The 20,072-nt window shown below is 41.7% G+C and overlaps 1 protein-coding gene across 5 annotated transcripts in view; it reads right to left on the bottom strand.

The window, feature by feature from the left end:
- LOC106749460 (acetylcholinesterase) overlaps positions 1 to 6,309 on the bottom strand; it is a 107,772-nt gene extending 101,463 nt beyond the window's left edge. For 3 of the 5 annotated variants that reach the window (XM_014628913.1, XM_014628917.1, XM_014628918.1), the window contains exons 1-2: positions 6,141 to 6,309; positions 1,398 to 2,780 (exon numbers count right to left, since the gene is read on the bottom strand). In XM_014628913.1, the coding sequence (XP_014484399.1) occupies positions 1,398 to 2,541 (1,144 nt within the window). In that variant the 5' untranslated portion in view covers positions 2,542 to 2,780; positions 6,141 to 6,309. Of the gene's footprint in view, positions 1 to 1,397; positions 2,781 to 6,128 lie in introns of all 5 variants that reach the window. The other 2 variants (XM_014628916.1, XM_014628915.1) reach the window with 2 other exon arrangements.
- Between the last annotated feature and the right edge of the window lie 13,763 nt (positions 6,310 to 20,072).

The raw sequence follows: 20,072 nt of genomic DNA, 5'->3' as shown, positions 1-20,072 counted from the left end.
GTTTCTTTGTGCGCGTTACGCAATATACGCGGCGCTCTTTCTGCGATATCTCACGTTAAATAAACGCGTGAATTGTCGAGCTGCTGTTTAATTCGCCTCGCTCGTCTGTATTTGCTCCGAAATTTTGTCGAACCTTTCTTGCGTGGGAAAGGAGGGGGAGGACAGCCTCATGCATATGAAATCTCCCTCCCTTTTTCTCTCATTCGCGCTCATAATTTCGACTGAATGAACATCATTAGTGCGTGAGGCGAGTATCGCGCTGCGCACTAATTAAAGGTCACATACTAATAATTCCGCTCATCAACGAAAAAGCAGCGACACACACACACACACACGTTCCAGTGGTGCATCGGCTATTTAATCGATATACGCCAGAACCACCAGTTGGCCGCGACATAATCAGGCCTTTATCATTACGCAGCTCTATCTCGCGATAATTCCGGCTTAAGAGGTAGTTTGTAAAGGGGGTTTTCTTTCTTCAATATGTTCCTACTGAATTATTATTTCATATTATAGCCAAGCCGTAATGCGTCGTTAAATCTGTGATTAATTTGTTTCAATTAATTTACCGATTCCGAATTTTATAATAGAAATTTCCAATGATGCTAGAGAGAAATATAATAGGAAGAGAACTAGATGTAAAATTAGAAAAGAAAAAAGAAAGTAATGCTCGGATTTGTACTTGCGCCGCGGTAGATTCCGAATATCGCGAAATCCCTTACATTTTTAGACAACACAAATATGTAAGAAAAGCCGTCAACTACCGTTAATATCATCGAGCGAAAATATAACGAGCGCCTTCAATAACCTTGGTGTATTCGCTGATACTCGTCAACCACGCCGATTATTACGGTAATGAAAAGAAACGCCGCGCGATCTCCGTGCAGACTTTTTTTTGCAGGCGTTTTACAGCCGGCGCATGTTACGGTTTCACGATGGGTTCTCCAACGAATTATTATCTTCTCTTAAAAAGGGGCCTGATAGTGATCCTAATCGAGAGTTTCGCGTGAAAAATTAAGCGGCGCTTGCTGATTAAATTTCAGGGATATCGAGTGAATTGCTTTCAACGCGAGTTTCAAATAGATTCTTCATCTCGACATATCATTAAGACTCAATTTCATGTTGCCGGAAGAATCAACACTTGTCGCGATAACGTATATACATGCAGAAATTGTCCGAGAACCAGCAAAGTTTCTGGTCTAATCGTAATCGATTTCTCTCATGTTATTATGTAGAAAAGTAAATTTACAAGGAGTTCTTAAACGGAAGAGAAAATGACGGAATCGCGTGTTTGAAACACTAATTTCTCCCGTAAATCCCCAATCATAATTTTGGCTGAGGAAATGAGAAGCGCCGCGAATTGCAGGGGAATATTTCTCACATCGAGATTTTCCTACCTTCATCCTGGTTGTTTCCGATCATAATCTCGGTCTTCTCGAAGATCGCCTCGCGGACCAGGTCGAGCGGGTCCTCGGGAAGGAAGATACCGTCGACGGTAGGCGCGGAGGGGAAGCCGAGGATGCCGCTGTAGCTGTTCCACTGCTGCACGGACAAGGTCTTGGCGTCGACCGAGCGCATGCAGGCCATCACTCGCGCCGGGTTCTCCAGCAGCAGCGTCGAATTGCAGCCGCAGTCGTCGACGAGCACCCGCGCCACCTCGTTCGCCCGCTCGCCGCTCATGTAGCTCCACGGGGCGTTGAGGGTGCCGCTCTGGAGAATGCCGCGGCGCACCAGGTTCTGCGTGACCGGCGAGATCAGGAGAAGGGAGACGGAGCTGCCACCGGCGGACTCGCCGAAGATCGTGATGAGCTCGGGGTCGCCGCCGAAGGCGGGCGCGTTGTCGCGCAGCCATTTGAGCGCCAACGCCTGGTCCCAGAGGCCCATGTTGCCCGGCGCCTCTTCGCTGCCCTTGCCGAAGTGCTGGTTCAGGTAGAGAAAGCCGAACGCCCCCACCCGGTACTGTATCGAGGCGATGATCGCGTTGCTGGTCGCGGCCATGAAATCGGCGTCGTAAACGTCGAGGGTGGCGGTGCCGCTCATGAAACCGCCGCCGTAGATCCACACCAGGATCGCCATGCCGCCGGCGTTGCCCTCGCCGGCCTTGTGCCGCAGCCGCAGCTTGTGCGGCACCCAGATGTTCAGGTAGAGGCAGTCCTCGGAGATGTTGGTGTTCGGGTTCCACATCTCCTCGCCCTCGAAGCCGGGGAAGTACTCGTAGCGCTCCTGGTAGCAGCTGTTGGGCAACGTGGTCGCGTTCAGGATCCCGTGCCAGGGCTCGATCGGCACCGGTTTGCGGAAGCGCAGCGGCCCGATCGGCGGCTTCGCGAACGGCACTCCGTAGAAGGCGTGCACCTCGTGGTCGATCACCGTGCGGGAGAAGCCGCGTATCAGACCGCTGTTGGTCTCCACCACCAGCGGGTCGCGCGGCTCGCCGTGTTGCCCGGCGGCGACGTTGGCCCGCGTGATGCACGCGCTGTGCAGGCTCAGCCAGCCCAGCACCAGCAGTAGCAACGAGGACGGACAATTCATCCAGGAGCTCATTCTGACTGTGCCACGAGATTACATGAGTCGACTGTCCTTTCAGTCGATCATTACTTCATTCTCTCCCGTATATATCTCATCTTCGTCAGCTTTTCAAACCGGATGTTGTTTCAGCAGGTGTCGTTGTTGTTTCACCGAGAGGTAAGTATTATTACGAGAAAGTTACGACAATCGCGGCTCGTTAGAGAGAACTTTAAATTCTCCTGTTCTTTGCAAAGTCCGCTCTTTCAGGGAACGCCCTGGAGAATATTAACACACGACCAATTTCACTTAATTTTTTCACTCCACCCACGCGATTTCGCCTTTCCCCCCGGAATACCCCGTAAAATACTACGTTGAATTTTATAGCGATGTGTTACGACGGATACTTCTTTCCGAGGAACTTTTATAGGTCATTGAAAAGTAATATCCGCGTAAAAGATTTAGAATTGTCATAAAGCGTTTCCCATGGGCAGCGTATCTGCCAAGAGAGAGAGAGAGAGAGAGAGAGAGAGACTCAACAAGTTAGGAAAGCCGCGCGGTGGGTCGACGCCAACTCTCCATCCTTCACTGTCTTTTTCTCTTTCTCGCCCTATTGAGCTTATTGTAAAAAAAAACAAACAAACGAAACGTCGAGTAAACCTATTCGCCGTTTGAGAAGAATCGGCGACGGAACGATAAAGGAGGGTCTAACGACAGTCGTTAAGAAGTCGGCGATGATCACGCGCAACGCAAAATTACTCCCCGTTGAATGATAATTATTGCGTCGGAGTGAAAGTTCGTCTCATTAAAATGTAACATTGATTTATTTTCAAATACAATCGATTAAAATGATCAATCAATCGCGCCGTTCCGATATTCACCGCCAGTGCTGAAAATCTATAGTATACGTAACACGAACTATAAATTTTCAGCGCTGGTAGTAAATTTTCGAACACAGCCTTGTTCGATCTCTCTCCGGTGATCCCACGTCCTTGTAGAATTCTAGGATTTCTGAACGAAACACCGATTAAAAAACGGAACCGTTGCACCAAGCCAATAGTGTAAGATGATTTTTCAGACGACTGAGCTACATTGGTTCAACATAAAAATTGTATCCTTCACTTAAATCGTCAATTCATTTTATAATGTTGATTATATACACAAGTATAACGATTAAAATCAAAGTAATTCTCATAACATAGTAAACAATAATCAAAGAAAATTTCTTCAAAATTATTTTCTTAGAAGCTATAATTTTACTCTTCGAACTGCTATACGTAACAATCTTCCTTCAAAGAGTGTGAACGAGAGATATATTTCAATTTCTTATAGGGAGATGGAGACCGTGCGCGCGCGTTAATTCTAATCTTCAATTGCAATTGCATTTATGTTGAGAACGTTAAAAGTTGTCTAATAATTTAAAGGAATTTCAATATATCAAGTATGAAATATAAGGAGAAACAAATGTTTTAGTAAATATATGTTCTGTCGTTTTCATAGATGATTAATTTACAAAAAATTCACATTCTTGTGCGGAAGTAATTTCTTTTATTGTCATTTTCTCTCTCAATACACGAACACAAATAGTAAACCTTTGTAAAGAATACAAATTATAACGCGAAATTTGTTGACCAGTGTTGCTGTATTGTGTATTACATGCTGCATCGTAAAATAATATTTTCGGTGTCATTATTATCTTTCTCCACAAGGTGAAATCCTCGTAAACAACGCGGCCGGTCTCGTCGGCAAGAGAGTCGACCACCGACCTTAGTTTCTCGAACTCTTTGTCCGTTTCCGGAACTAGGATTAGAAAGAGACGGCAAGTAAGTTGAACTACGCTGAAAGTTAAGCGGCGTGCAAAACCGGTCATACACTCTTCGATCTGCTAATCACGTGAGCGACGCTCGGCATTAATAATTGCATCCTCCGGGACTATCGCGTTTACGTCGTCCATGTCGCGCGCTAATAATAACGTATTTTGGTTCCTACTTCCGACAGTAGTATCCGCTGTAAACCGCAGTGCCGGAATACTGAGTGGTGTCGATTGCGATAATGCAGTCTACTGCCGAATCATCATTAAAGCTCCATGAGCCGAATCTCGCGACAGTGTGTGTACGTTATTAAACATCACAATGCACGCACTATTAGTATATTGAACGAAAAAAAAAAGATTTGCTAACAATTACCAGACATTTAGTTACATGTATTATTAAATGCATATAACTAAACGATCTTATTGTTACCAAATCATTTAGTTGAACTAAATGTTTGGTAATTGTTACCAAATACTTCTTTCAGCAGCATATTTACGACTTACTATCAGCAATCGTCACTTCGATTCTGAGTCAAAATTTTGCCTCTACGTTTCATCCTATAACATAGTAGGAGTTAAGATAGGAAAATAAAGTTCAATTTCGATTCTAATAATAATTTACTCCTCCTTTCATCCTAGTGATGTCTCAAAGTTCTATTTACGCTTTGTTTGTTTAGTGACAAAAATAGGTCAGTCAATGTGGTATTTAGAATTAAATCTGTCAAATTCAAGAGAAAAGTTAACAAGTCAAGTTGTTCATTAGTTTATAGACCATCTGAGTAGGCGTAAACTTATCCTTAAAAGCGTCAAAGTAGCATTAAAATTTCGGCTCGGATTCATTCTCGTTGAAATCGCGAATTTTAACTACTATAGAAGGAACGTAAAGGGGGGGAAATTCGCTACGACTTTCTTGGAGGAGAGTTCGATTCTCAACTGATCACGGAAAAGAAAGAGTGCGAGATACCAATTGTATCTCTGCGAATTCGGATTAATATTTGCCGAGCGAAGTTATTGTGGGTATAAATCTTTATTCGCCAAAAAAAGAGCCTTTCGGTCGCGCGGTTTTACATAAAACAGACGAGTTCTCCGATAAGAGTCCGATTGTGCGAGCGACGACAATTGCAATAATATCTGCTCGAATAATCAATGTTTTTATTCTTACATAAAAGAAAGCGATATTTTCGCTGGAGAAATCACGGTGGAGTCGCGTCTCTTGATATTCCCCGCAATATATTTTATGTAAGAAATCATGGATTCTGTTGAACGAGGATTTAAAAAAAATATCTTGACCTCTTGACGCGCGAACGACGCTTCTGGAATTTTTCTTTAGCAGTTGCTGCTCTTTCGGAAAAGGAAGAATTCTTCTACCTACCTATGACGTTTTATTATAACCCTTTTGCCATCTCCGAGATTCCGATATTTTCATATTTTTTCCCGAAAAAGAGGCAAAATCGTACCTCATCCTATTTCTTCTCTTCATCCCTGATATTGGAACGCAAGTTCTTCGTCAAATAGAGAAAAGAACGAACGTCTGCGTCTAATTGACCAACACTACTCGCTAGGGGTTGTCATCGCTCTCGCCGTAAAATTGCGAGCCGAGCGATGACGGCACACTCGGAGTTGCATTTCTTCGGACACGGCTCCCCTCCGATTACCGAAAATAATTGCACGATACTTCTTCGCAACAACTGTCGTTTTCCATCTCGCCGTGAAGTCGCGCCCGTAACGTTCACGGAAACCGTGACTCCTCAAATGGCCAACATCCACTCTCTAACCCGATAACCCCCGTCCTCCCGATTCTTCCTTTCCTTACTTCTAAACTCACCCTAACCTTCCCTCCCATATACACTCGTGCACCCGCGCGATATCACCCCCCGAGCGTATCGTTTCTCGCGTCACACCTCGCGACGTCCCTTGACGAAGGAATTGCGAGTTTGACGGCAGCTCGAAGTTAGCAACGCACCTAAATGTTATCACGCGACAGCCGGCGTGCCGCGTTGCACGGGGTCGACTGATCGCGGAGGCAGAGGTGGTACGAAGTGGTGGTGGCCGCAACGGCGGCGGTGGTGGCGGCGATGGTGGCGGGCGGCGGCGGTGGTGGTGGTGGCGGCGACGATGGTGGCGGAGGCGGCGACAGTAGAGGTGGTAGTGGAGGCGCACACCTCGCGCGTAAGCCGCGCGCTCATATCTTCGAGCGTTGTCCTTCCGCTCCCTCCGCTTTATACGATACTTGATACGCCACCAGAGGTTGCTTTCACGACCGATTCTTGAGATAGGAGTCCCGCATGTTAATCTTTCGCCGTTGTTTTTTTTACGAATTATTTGCTTTGTGGCGTAATCGAGCGTCAATTTAAAACGGAACGAGGCAATAATTTCTCAATGATGGTGCGGTTATTTTTTACAATACATTTTAGGGTCAAAACGGTTAAAACGATCAACGGTTCTTCCTCGCAAACGTGTCGTAACTCATAATGTTATTTTTAACCGTTCTTAATCATTCTTTCATTTGTATTCTTGAATTGTCGCATTTTCACCGAACAATAGTTGACAACGAATAAACGTAAAAATAAAAAGCCGGCAAAACGCGTTTTTGTGCGTTTTCGCGCGGTATTGGAATCTGAAATTATACTGGCATCAATCGCTTTACATATCCATCACACGTTATATATCGTTCCCGAAAACTACGTTTTAAATTGTCCACGACCTCTCAATGGCGGTATAATCTACAAACGCATATAAACTGGTATTCGTATAAATTGTCTCCTCCCAATAGGAAATTCGTTGTATTTGGGAAAATAGTATTACGGAAAAAGAGGGGAGAAGAAGTGAAAACGAATTTACCAAGAAATAATAATGAAACGGGGAAATGAAAAGATATTTTTGGATTTTTCTCAAAATATTTTTGATATATATATCCTTGCTTCTATAGAATATTATGGATTTTCTTTAATCGATCAACATAATTACTTCCGCGCATGTTACATGATATATAAGTATTCCACTAATGACGCCGTTTCATTTATTATTTGACAGGAGATGTTATTCCGTATAAGGGGCGCGTCCTTACCGGTTGCAGTAATTTACCGTAAACCCTAAATAACTTAATTATTACCCGGAGATTACAGCCGCGAGAGTAGCAAGGAAAAGCAATTATCTGGAAAGGGATTACCTGGAATTTCGTTTTAATCTTTTATCGATATTACGTTCTTTATGCTATACGAGCACACGACATCGTTGTTTTAATCGTAATTAAAATAACGAACAAAATAACCGTTTTGTTTTTAAAAGTAACACACACTATCGTCTTGAATCTCTGTTATGTAGTAAAATGTCATTTGTCTTTGGTAGTGAATATTCTCGCTGTAGAGCCGAAGTTCAAATAAATTAAATTTCGGTAGCAACGACATTAGCCTAGTTCCTATTTCAGAGAGCCATCTTACAAACGACTACGTCGATAATGTTCCTTACCGATTTTGATGGGTACGCTGAGAAACAACCGAAAATAACAGGCTAGTTTTTTTATTACATCTTTTTCTCTATGTTCAGTAATTTAAAATACCTCTTGAAAACAACGAAATATTTAACTTTCAGATGAAATATTTCATATCAGTTCTTTATCATTTTTAGTTATTTTATTTTTTAGATAATTATAATTAAATCAGCCTAAGAATCATTAACATTACGAAATGTGTGAGGCACTTCTTATCTGAAAAGCTTTTATCGAGACAACTCCTTTACATATAATTAATTTATTACGTTTTTAACAATATATATATATTATAACAATATATAGAAAGGAAGATAAGAACTTTCAGCAGCAAGCGCCTCACACATTTCGTAATGTCGACTGAGCGTTACGTTTGCGCGGCCCGAGCTGAAGAGGAAGTAAGGAGACCTAAAAAATCGCTTCGTTTATATTTCGAGTACTATATAAACGACTTGCATGTCCTGTCCTTGCCGATGTTTGAGAAGCAATAGATATATATCGGTGGCACATAAACCCGCTTAACAGACACGAACGACGATAATTTTACGTCGGTTTTATGATCTCACCGCTATAATCCCACCGCTGAATTACGAACATTGTATTTTTCCACGTTTTTCTCATCAGCCATTCAATTATGGCCGCAATGCCTGGACAAACAAATGTCTCGTCTATAGTAATACATGGTAATCAATATCCTCGTGGTAACAGGTGATCCCAACCATGACACAAGACAAACGTTTAGCTTCCGAGCCACGTGCGCTCTACATTTTTCTCTCGACAACATAGTAATTCCAGAATACCGAATAGCCATTTTTCCGTTAAAATATGAATTCGTGATTCGTTCGAAACCGACCAAGTGAAAACATTGACGCACAATCAAGTCGCAACTTATTAAGATAGTTCCTCCTCTTCCATCATAACGTCAGTTATCTCAATAAGGTAATTGGTACGCGACAATATTAGGGCCGTTTCCGTCAGCTCCGGTTAACCCAATGATTAACTCTACGGTATTGACCAATCGCATTGGTCAATTAGCTGAGCTGATGAATGGTCAATTCCGTTGAGTTTATCCGTCGGTTAACCTTAGTCGGTGAAAGTCTCTAATTATCTTTCGAAAGATAATAATACAACACGGAGAAGCTTGATGAATTTGTGTAAAGATGATTTACAGCTTCGACACAGTTGTAAGAAAAAATCAATAAAATTCATATAATATTTTAAAACTCAGAGAAAAATCAGCATTTTTCGTGCTTTGATAGTTTTGCCGGCTGATTGATAAATGTAATATCGTAGCATCAGGCCGCTGCTGATAGCGTTCTTTAACGCGGCGTTACAGGAAGTATTACAACGAGAAGGATATTCCAGCGTTACGTGAGAGCCCGCAGGACTTGCGCGCCGTATCGACACGCAGGTGCGCATGAGCACGGAAAGATGTTCGAAATGCGTGATGTTATTAACGGGAAGACCCGCCGGTACGCGTGCGGAATACCTAACGACGTCTCATCTGTGATTGCAAGCTTCCCGGAGGTTTTCCCGGAGCTTTTCCCAAAGGAGCGAGAAAGAGAGAGAGAGAGAGAGAGAAAGTCGCCTCTCAACGAGTAATAAAGACCGGAAGTTTTTGTTTTCTTCGGCCGCCGCCGCTCGTTCATTTTTTTCTCGATTCGTCGACGATCATTAACACCTCCCGGCCGGCTTCCGCGGTTCTTTGAAAGTGTCTCCCATTTTTTCTATCCCTTTCCATTAAATAATGTTACTGATTTAACGATGCATGTTTTTCTTCGTGGAACCACGAAGGCGGGGTTTTCGAATTGATAGCTGCGATTAAACCATACTGAAGGAAGAATTTGATAACATAACAAAATTTGGTAACTGCTACTAAATAACTCGGACCATTCGGCAACAGTTACTAATTTGATTGGATGAAATAAATATATAATTCTAAAAACCATTTAGTTGCTTGAACTATATAAATTTAACCAAATGTATTTAGTAAGTATCATCTTTTTTTCAACGCCCTTTTACCAACGTTCCAGTTACCAACTTATTGAAATCCCTATGATAAATGAACGTTACGCTCGAAGGCGAATGGATACAAGAGGTGCGTCAAAAAGCATCGCTTCAGGCGGCGATATACATATATAAAACCGACACTATCTAATCCCTTCGCTCTGCTATGGAGGCGCCTTTCTCTTCTTCCGCGCCCTTCGGCGTTGTTCGGAGCGAGCAACTTGGCTTTTATATAAGCGTGCTTCACGGGGTGCGAAGCGGCCTGTGATTCATTAAATTATCGATTATACGCGATCCAATCTGAAAACGAGACGTCTTTGCTGCACGGTGCTTTTACCGCGATTAATTGGCCCGCTCGGCCGATTCCTAGCTCGATAGATTTAGAGTGGATATTTTATTACCCACAACCGCTCTCTCTCTCTCTCCCTCCCTCCGATTGAACCGTTTCCTCAAATGCCACTCTCTTCCTCTCTTCTTATCTGTCCTTCTATTCTACCCCTTGTTTCCCTTTTTTCTTGTCTGTGAAAAACACGAATTACTAGCTTCTCGATGCGTTGAAATTACTTAGCGGAAACTCGGCGGAATTTTCCATCGATACGTTTCGTGCACCACATCGTCTCGGCGATGTCAATGCGATTTATTTGTCGACCTTTCTCGCGGCAATCCGCGAAAGTCAAAGGTCGGGACGTCGTAAAATCGCCAGCGGAAATCTTCCCTTGTCTAAGCCGATTCGAAGGTGGAAAGAAAATTGCGACCGTTATATAAAGACGTAGCCTGTGCTGCTTAATGCAATATCAAGTATCACATAATTGCGAACGTGCACCCCCCGGATCGATAGTAGGCATTACATCGAACGTGGATAGCTTGCCGATTCCGCTGATAAGGTGGAACATACCGAGCAAATTCATAGCGCGTATTGGCCCGTATCGCAGAATTTCAATTCGAAAAAATCTGTTACAAATACTGCTACCATATATCTTGTCGTGCGCGTACGAAATTTCGTTAAGTTCAATAACTCGATCTTCTTCCCTCTTTTTTTTTTTCTTTCGTTTAGTGCGAATTTTTACATCGACCGCTTACGATTACGTTAATTTATTTATTCATTAATTTTTATTTTACGCGACACATCGTGTTATATCTCGCATTGATATTTTATTCTTTGCGTTGTCTCTCCTCCTCCCTTTTTTATCGATATTTTATATTCTCTTTATTTCTCTTTTTCTTCCATATCAATATTTTTTATTTTTTTGGTTTCTTTCTTTTTTTTCTTTATTTTAGATTCTTTTCGTTACTCTCCTTTCTTTCTTCTCTCTCTCTGTTTTTTTTCCCCCATTTCCTTCCTTTCTCTTCGCGCGCGCTCCGATCGTTACGTAAAAGAGAGGATAAAACAATTTAAATAATTCGTCCGCATCCTCCGCATTCTAGTTTCGCACGGAGGAAGCGGGAATTCGTATTTATGAATTATTAATAAACTTTCATCTCATCGAATCGCGTACGTACGCCGTTGTTTGTGATATTTCATATCTCGCATGGCCAATTACGATTAAACGAATTTCACGCAATTATTTGCGTGGATGAAATTACGGCGGATGCGTGATTTACGTGCAACTCGAGCTTATCCGCGAAGACGCCCGGCACACTCTGCCGATAGTTCATCAATAATTAATTTCCAGATCCTGCCGCGTATCTTCTCAACAGATCGCCGAGCACAGAAGAGCTAACTATCAATTATATTGAGGGAGGAGAATGTTATCCAAGCGGAAATTCACATCGAGCCTCGACGTCAAACTCATTCTTATAAAAAAAAGAAGCTCATATCGAGAAAGACGAGAAGTCGCAAAACCATTCTTGCTTACCGTGTCGATAGCGGGCAATATAGTCTGGCAGACGGGATGGAATTTTCTCCCTTCCAGTTGATCGGGGAAATAGACCCTCTTCGTCGCGCGCGCAATTTTCCAAATAACACAAATTATTCTCTCCTCGGAAATGTTCTGAACACGGACGCGTACATTACTCCCGGACGTTTCAATTAAAAGCCGCGCGCACACACCGACAAGTGAAAATGATACGTGCGGCTGTAAGGTCAAACTATGTACGTACGTACGAGGGTCCGTGCGGACCGTGGGTGTGTTTTAAATCTCACATCAATAAAAGCTCGCCGCTTCCCAGACTCTTCCCCTGTGCTTTAATATCACGTAGTATACGTATGTTGGGACGCGCAGTTCAATCGTTTCAAAGGTCAACGGAATCCCGGAAAAGGAGGCAATTATCCACTGTGACGAAAAAGCAAAAACGCGCTAGATGTGTGCGCGGGAGAGAATAACGATCCGTCAGTTGAAGAGATAACGAGTGTCTTCCGTTGACAATTGCAAGATGGTCCAAGCTACTCTGCATCTTGTCGCACAGGATGCATTCGCTAATCAGTTGATTCGAAACAATGATGACACGCTCGCGAGAAGAATCGAAAGTTCCGTGGCTGGCTCGTCCAATCAAGCCGGCGAATCAAAGTTCAAGGCCGTCTCGCGAATTCTACGCACTCACGACAATAATGACTTATAGCAGCCCAGATAGGATGATTACGCGACGCAATTCGCTCGCGCCTACATTTCTTCGAGCTATTCTGCTGTGATGGAGTTTTCAGAGACTTCAATTGAGACACTCGTGATGCAAAAGTCATCCTCGAAGATAGCGAGAATAGTGTTGATTATCCGATAAACAACAATATGATTTTCAACAATGTACGTAACCGTTAGATACATTATATCGTTGAGTGGAAAATTATAAAATTGATATAATGTCACTGTTGGTTGGTATTTATTCCTTTTTTCAGACACTCGTAAGAACTGACAATCTGTTCCACATATTAAGTTGAAACGAATTCGTGGAAAAAAGGGGGAGCAGCGCTTAATTCAATCATTTGTAACCAATTAAGGGAAAAAGAAAAAGAGAAGAAGAAAGGGAAGTAATTCGCGCTTTAACTGGTTTGTTTAGCGGTACATGAAGCGGTACACGTTGTTCTCGGCTTCGTAAGAACTTGACGCAGAATAATTAATCATCTAACAGGCGGCATAATTTATCAGAAACTACCTTCCCACTTCTAATTGATCTCAATTTTTTATGTTAACGGTGAAATAAATTGTTCGAGCTAGAAATTCATGTATTAATCGGTACTTTTGTTTTGTAGCTCTTGCAATACCGGTATGTTGTTCTCTTTGTGGTCCGTCCATGAATACCACATTAACTACCATCGGTTGGCGCTGGATTTCAACGAGCGAACGAATAAACACAATGAATTGCCACACACCGGGTTCTGTTGACCTGTGTACTCCACTTTTTCGGCAAAATAAATATACGGCGCTGTCGACAGATCCTAAAAGCTCATGAAAGACAATATTTCCTTCTCGACCGAGAGGAAGAGAAAGGAAGATCATTCTTCTGAGACAAACACACTCATATAGCAGGAATGCAAATTTCTTACATAATAAATGTGCATTGTGGAGAGACAGCCATCTCAGAATATATTGATTTCATCGTCACTCTTTTTACAATTTATAGATAGAAGAGTACGAGACGAGATGATAATTGGACAGGATGGTTTCTCAGTCGTTGTAAATAAGACTACGCGGAGGGAATGTAATAGTAAAAATTACCACAGAGTTTTTTAACCGAAAAACATCGACATTCCATCTTCATTCTTCTGCTTCGCGTGTCAACAGTTAAGAAACGCTACTTCGTATCTAGAAAAATGACCATTTTCGAATTGAGCGAATTTAAAATTCTATCACTCTCTATTCGAAAACAGGGTTATTTGCTCGATAGAAATGACATCTTGGACCGAGCAAAGCAGTTTCCAGAGCAAAACAGTTTCTCTTTAAAATTTGCGATTTTGCACTTACGGAATATTACTTCTTCAATGTGCTATTTATATTTTTAGAACTGTTAAGAAAAAAAGATTCCTTAGTAAAATTTATTGTTTCTTAGCAAGATAAACTCTATCGAATCCTGTATTACTAGAGAATGAAAAGAATTTCATATGAAAAGATAATATCCCCTTTATGCTACTATCAGGGCATTGGATATCACAAGTGCTCGTGTGGTGAAAGAAAAGTCGCACTGCTAAGTTCGATGAATTTAATTTGCGGACAGCCACTGAAAAAAACTCAGCTGTTAAAGGGTCGCCAGACGAGCGTCTTTTGCGCAAAACAGGATGCGATGCCGTGAAGAAGAACACACGGGACAGAATCGGAAATTGCGAAGCAGGCTAAACGAAAATAACCGAGGCCGGCATGCAGGTCATTGTTTACGTCACCAGACTCCCGCAACCTTTATTCGGCGCTTTTCGCGATGGTTCTTCTTCATTTGCACACAGATCGACTCTGACGGAGATTCCGACGCGCCCTGACCTTTTATCCGCGATTATCCCGTAACACTGTCCGAGATGCAATTTTTAGGCTGGCCTCTTTATTTTTTCATCGAGCGATCGAATAAGTCGGGAAAGGACGGCATTCACGTAGATATCGAGAATGACGCGGCGAGGAACGTTAATGTGCCAATTTTCCTATCAATAATTGAAAAGGAGCGCATCTCAAAAGAACAATACCGATTTACTTCACAACAAGAGAGCGAAATATTTTCAGATCGCGTGGAAAATTATAGACGCGATGTCCGCTAACATGCTGTGATATATCGAGTATTAGTCTGCAGAATATGTCCGTCGATTAATTCATCAATGTCCAACAACATTTTGCGGAAACTTCGTCTCGCCTGAGATTACTTCTCTCCTTATTCCAATGGTCCTCCAGGGAGACAACCGAAGGGTTATGCCAGCGATATGTCGCGCCAATCTCGTGAATAAACGGACGTTTCCACCACCGTTTGTATTCTAAACGATGTGCATAACAGCCGCGCTTACATAGTTATCGTCAAGTTACTTACCCAACAATCGCGCTTAATTGTTTACAGTTATTCCAGAACTCATATAAACATTCTAATGCAAACATTTCTTCCATACGATGTGCTCGGAAAATTTGGAAATATTCTTGGGAAAATGAATTACCGACCAACCACTCGAACGCAAGCCGCTTGAAATCGCACTGTTAGTGACATCTCACTGTACGTTTACGGAACCCTATAGGAAATCCATATGGAGTCCCATAGTTGCGTAAAAAATCCCATCCTGGATGAGAGGAAAGCGATCACGTAGAGCCGCTCGCGTGAACCGCCCTGTACGATTCCGCAAGCCCGGGTAGATTCGTAAGAAATCGATACGCAGCGAACCTGCCACCTGCTGGCAGCCTCGGTCCACCCTCGTGCAGGCAAGTTACGCCGGTAGCTTCTTTGCGTTCGAGCCCTTTTCCCAGGATTCTGAAGAAAATTCTCGAGCCATGACGATCTGCCTGAACAACGACCGCGAGCTGTCGCTGTGCAAGTCCGACACGCATGGTGAGAGATTGCCAATCATTCTGCAGCGCGATTTAACCAATTTAGGACGGACGTGTTATATATGTCGAAGCGGAATTAAGAATACTAAACCATTCGATATGAAGAGCAGCTCTTATCTTGAGCGGGGACATAATTGATATACGGAGGGATAAGCTTCGTTCTTTTAAATGTATGATTCTTTCACACACACGTTCAAGAGAATATTACACGTATTAATACACACACAGCTCTTTCGTATACATTTTTTTTTTCACCGCATTTCTTAATTGTAGAGTATTATTACCAGTAGAGCTTATCCTGCTGAAAAACATAATAAATGTTGTAAACTTTACTTCCTAAAATACACGTATTAGAATGATAATTAATTAAGGCAAAATAAGTTACGCAATTCTATAGTAATTTTCACTGTGAAATTCCCCCCGTTCCGATTTTCAATTCACATGTAATATTCACACAATATAATATTTCGTTGTTATTGAGTCGAAACAATTCTTTTGATATTTTTCTCAACACTTGCGGAAGATTGATCATTCATTTGGAACATTGTCGGCAAAAATAATATACGTGCATATTATATTTCGCAGAATATTTTGTAGAAGAAAAAATTAATTAAAAAAATATTCCATCCAATGAATTATCCGAACGGTCTAAGCGTATTACCGTGCTCAGTTGGGAATCAATGCAATTTACTTCTTTGTATATATGACGCTTTCTGAGCGTTGAAGTTGAACGCTCATCAATTCACGTTGAACTGCGCCGTTTCGGAGCTCCGTCCAATCTCGGTGTAACCTCGGTCGAGCCTGTGCATCCAGCCGTCCTGCACGTTGATTGCGCACCTCACTCGATTAATATTCACATTTTGACGGCATTTAACGAGTGTCTCGGCGGAATGAATGAATTACTTACTGGATTTAGCCTGCGAAGGAGTCAGTGGATTTTATTGACGGCATCAACGAAACTTGCTCTATCTATCTCGTCGTGGTGCAATGAATCGTGAGAAAACGCGATGCGACGTTTCAGGAACACGAATTGCACGTCGTGAATTGAATATCAATTAATCTTAGCAGAAGGCTTTCAGTTGATAACCTCAGTACCCGAAACTCTTGTTTCTGCGAAACGCAACAAAAGGCTTTTATTTGTGTGTGCATTTTTTCTTTTATAAAGAACCACTGATAACTGATGATACTATATCTCGGACACTGTAATTCAACGAAATTTATCTCTGCTCGTAGAGTGTAATCGCTACACAAATACGCATACGGATAATCTAGAGTATTAATCACCAGGATGACCGCAAAATCTATCGAAGTAGTCGTGAATTTCGCGTGCGGTGGCGCAATTCTGATGCGCATTATACACTGCACAAAACAATTAGGAGATCGCGCTGAGCAAATGGTTCTGTTGCATAATTATACTGGCTGAGCAAAATACGAGATTAATTAGCTAAAATACCACAAATATATTTACTGGAAATTAAGTATTAAAGTAATTGCTTCGTAAACTTTTGCAGTCTGTCTAATAAAAGCGCGACTGACATAACCATTTATTATTAAAAAAATGAAGAAAATTACACGTACTATACTATACTACAATCAATGCAACGCTTTTGTATTAATAAATTATCCGATCGTTGTCGCTATCCATTATTCTTTCGCATCTTCCAAGCATACTTTCCACCAATTTTGAATGTTGGTTATTTTTATTCGTGTTTAATAGTAGAAATATTTTCTATGTCTACTCTTTTGTAACAATAGTGAGAAGTGCTTACTGTGAATACTGCTAATAATTCTATAATCAGTAACACAGATTCTGCTTTCTTTGAAAAATATTTCATGCCACAAATGCCTTGTCAGACATTGCAATTTTGTTTTACGTGACATATCGAAGGTTAGGTAATGACGAGCTTATGACGTGTAGATAGAATTGAAAAAATCAATCAGAAATTTCCGGTATATTTAGTAGTTCACCACTGTATGACATCCTTCGCGGGTGACATTTGAGTCGTGTTTTAAATAAAACGGGAGCACGGGGATATGAAAGTAACAAATAAGCTAGCTAAATATATACCGTGGCCTACAGAATGTATTTAGCATTGACCATCTTCTTTTTCCGACATTTATAAGAAATAGATATAAATCTATATATATCTAAACTTCGAAACGGCAAGTTTCTTGTTGTAAGTCTACGGTATTTTCATTACAAATTTTAGAAATGATATAACAATAAATGATTAGAAAAATATATTTGAAATTTTATTCGTTCAAAATATGTATTAACAAATATTAAAAAGTTGAATTATATTGTATTTGCAAGCTGTTTTTCTCATTGTTCTCACTTAACGTGCAATAAATAAATTATCTGCCGTGTCACGTAGAATTTTCCTAATTTCCTTACGTTTATTCCAGTTTCCACCACTAATCCGTTGTCTCCCTTTATTCGTTACGTGAATGACATTAACAAGCAAGATGACACGCGATAAGTGCCATCGTTAATTTCGAAAGACGATTTTCCTCAAACATCTATATCGCCATATTTCTCCATTAAGAAGCTGCATAATTAAACGGAGCTTAAGTAAAGAGATACGCACGCTAATGTTCTCTCTCTCTCTCTCCCTCTCATTCTATCTCCGTCCCTTTTTGCTTCGCATTTAATAAAAATTCCTACCGGGACACTTCGTCTTTCACGATGTCTACGTACTCCAAGTATAATATGAAAAGCACACTTCTCTTGAACTCCTTCAACTCCTTGAAATCTGACAAGAGAGGAATTAAACGAAGTCGCGCTGTATCTGCGGCGCAAGCGAGTGAGCAGCAAAACAGCAAAGTTATATTCACGTAAACCTTAACTTCCCGTTCATGAAAACATTTTTCGTCGATACCATTTTTTATCTTCGAGCGGTCGCCGCGATATTGCGACGGAGTATATTGCTTTTGCAATTTTATGCACGTTTGTATCAGCACTTTCCTCGATAATAAATCACTTTTTTTACACCTGTCTAGTGGTTTTTATAACAAACCGAAATTGCTTTGCGATAACACAAAAGGAGAGAGGAAGTGTACGATCTTATTTGAAGAAATTGCCGATTAGAATCATACTCGAATTTTACTACGAAAGAGAAATTAAAAGCCCAAACTACACGTGTGTCTAAAAGACGTCTCGAAGATATCCTTCTTATCATCTAAAAGACATATTATTTTTCGAACGTCTTTGATAACATATACACGTGGCATGTAAAGAAGCTCGTTTTTCTTTCTCCCTGTCGGGAAGAAAGAAGGTGTTCGCAGAAAATTTGAGCAAAATCCGAGTACGACCGTTTCGAAAGTTTCGCATCGTGTTCCCGGGGTTCTCATCGAAATTCTCATCGACCAAGCGCAGCATATAATACGCGGAAGAACTCCTTCGAGTTTGAAAAGGTTAAACAGGAAGGAAAAAGAATATACGCTTACGATGGAGACGCGCGTCAGTTTATACGAAGATACGAGGAACACTTGCGGGTGTTGCGCCCGCACAGATATTGATCGTCCAGGTCACGCAACAGGCTGCTTGTCAGGATACCATTCGTCAGGTTATGCTCCAAGGTAGCAACCCTGCCTGAAGGACCACCTCCACGGTAACCCGTGGAGTCGAGCACTCGCAATAATTTATAAGACGAAGCGCGGCCGACGATCGAACATTACCAGTCAACTGCATTCTAGTGCTTCGTCACGCTAACGTCGATTAACAACATTGTCGTTCGCTAAAGAGAATGGATAAGAAACGTTCCCTCAATCACCGGTCGATTTGAGGGAATGTTCCGAGTGAAGACTTCCTTTCTCTTGCAATATAACGACATAAATCGGTATTATTCAATCCACTTAACTCTAGAATACTAACCCTTATTCTGAGCTTATACTTCTAACACCAAGTCTTGGAGAGACGTGTTGCGATTTAGAAAACACTTTATAACGTGACATTTATTTTCAAAACGTCAAGCAAAATAGTATTTTCATAGGGTGGAAACAAAGAGAGAAAGAAAGAAGAAGGGAGAGAAAGAGAGTTTTCATTTCGAACTAATTTTAAAAGAATTATTTTCTGCAACTCATCGTTCCCGGCACTTGGTTTCGCAACATATATTGGATATGCAACTTGTTCTCGTTAACATGTAGAAAACATTAAGCTCGTGAGTGTTGCTTTCCCTCCAGGCAGCTTGCGACGGACTGCGCGGATTATTACAAAGCCCTGAATAATCTCTCCGGTGCATGCGAGTCCTTTGAATATGAACGAGCACCCAGAAGGAGCGGAAAAAGGAGTATCTCGACTTTGAAGCCAAGCCATTTCACGCATGATCGGAGTCGCGTCCCCGGCTACGGGGTAAGCAACCTCTTCCGCGAGGACGAGCTTCGGTTCTTACCTTATCTTTCCTTGGAAAATATATGAGACGAGAGGCGCCACTAATATCAAACTGTGACGTGACAATTGACGTTTTACCAAACCTCTATAAGTTTCAGACAGATTTGTCCAAAGGATTTTTCGTTTTTTCCTAATCATTTATGAAACAAGAATCCGCACACCAGAGACAAAAGAAGAATGAACTTCTCCTGATGAATGCGCGCCAAAAAACAGTTCCATCAACTGAAAAGGTCAAGGCAACTGTTTTTTGCGATGGAATATTGCTCATCGTCTATCGGGAAAAACGTCAAGTCACAGGAAATCATCACAGGAGAGTATTATGCGTCATTATTGGACCAACTTAATGCGATCAAGGAAAAATGTGGCGAAGAAAATAGTGCTCTTTCATCAGGACGATGCACACGTCTGCAATTTCAAATTGCACGAATTACG

Source organism: Dinoponera quadriceps, unplaced genomic scaffold (genome assembly GCF_001313825.1).
Source record: "Dinoponera quadriceps isolate SergipeBrazil2010 unplaced genomic scaffold, ASM131382v1 scaffold3807, whole genome shotgun sequence".
NCBI classification, from domain to species: Eukaryota; Metazoa; Arthropoda; class Insecta; order Hymenoptera; family Formicidae; genus Dinoponera; species Dinoponera quadriceps.
Note: the sequence above shows the minus strand (reverse complement) of the source record. Positions and strands in the feature narration are given on the sequence as shown.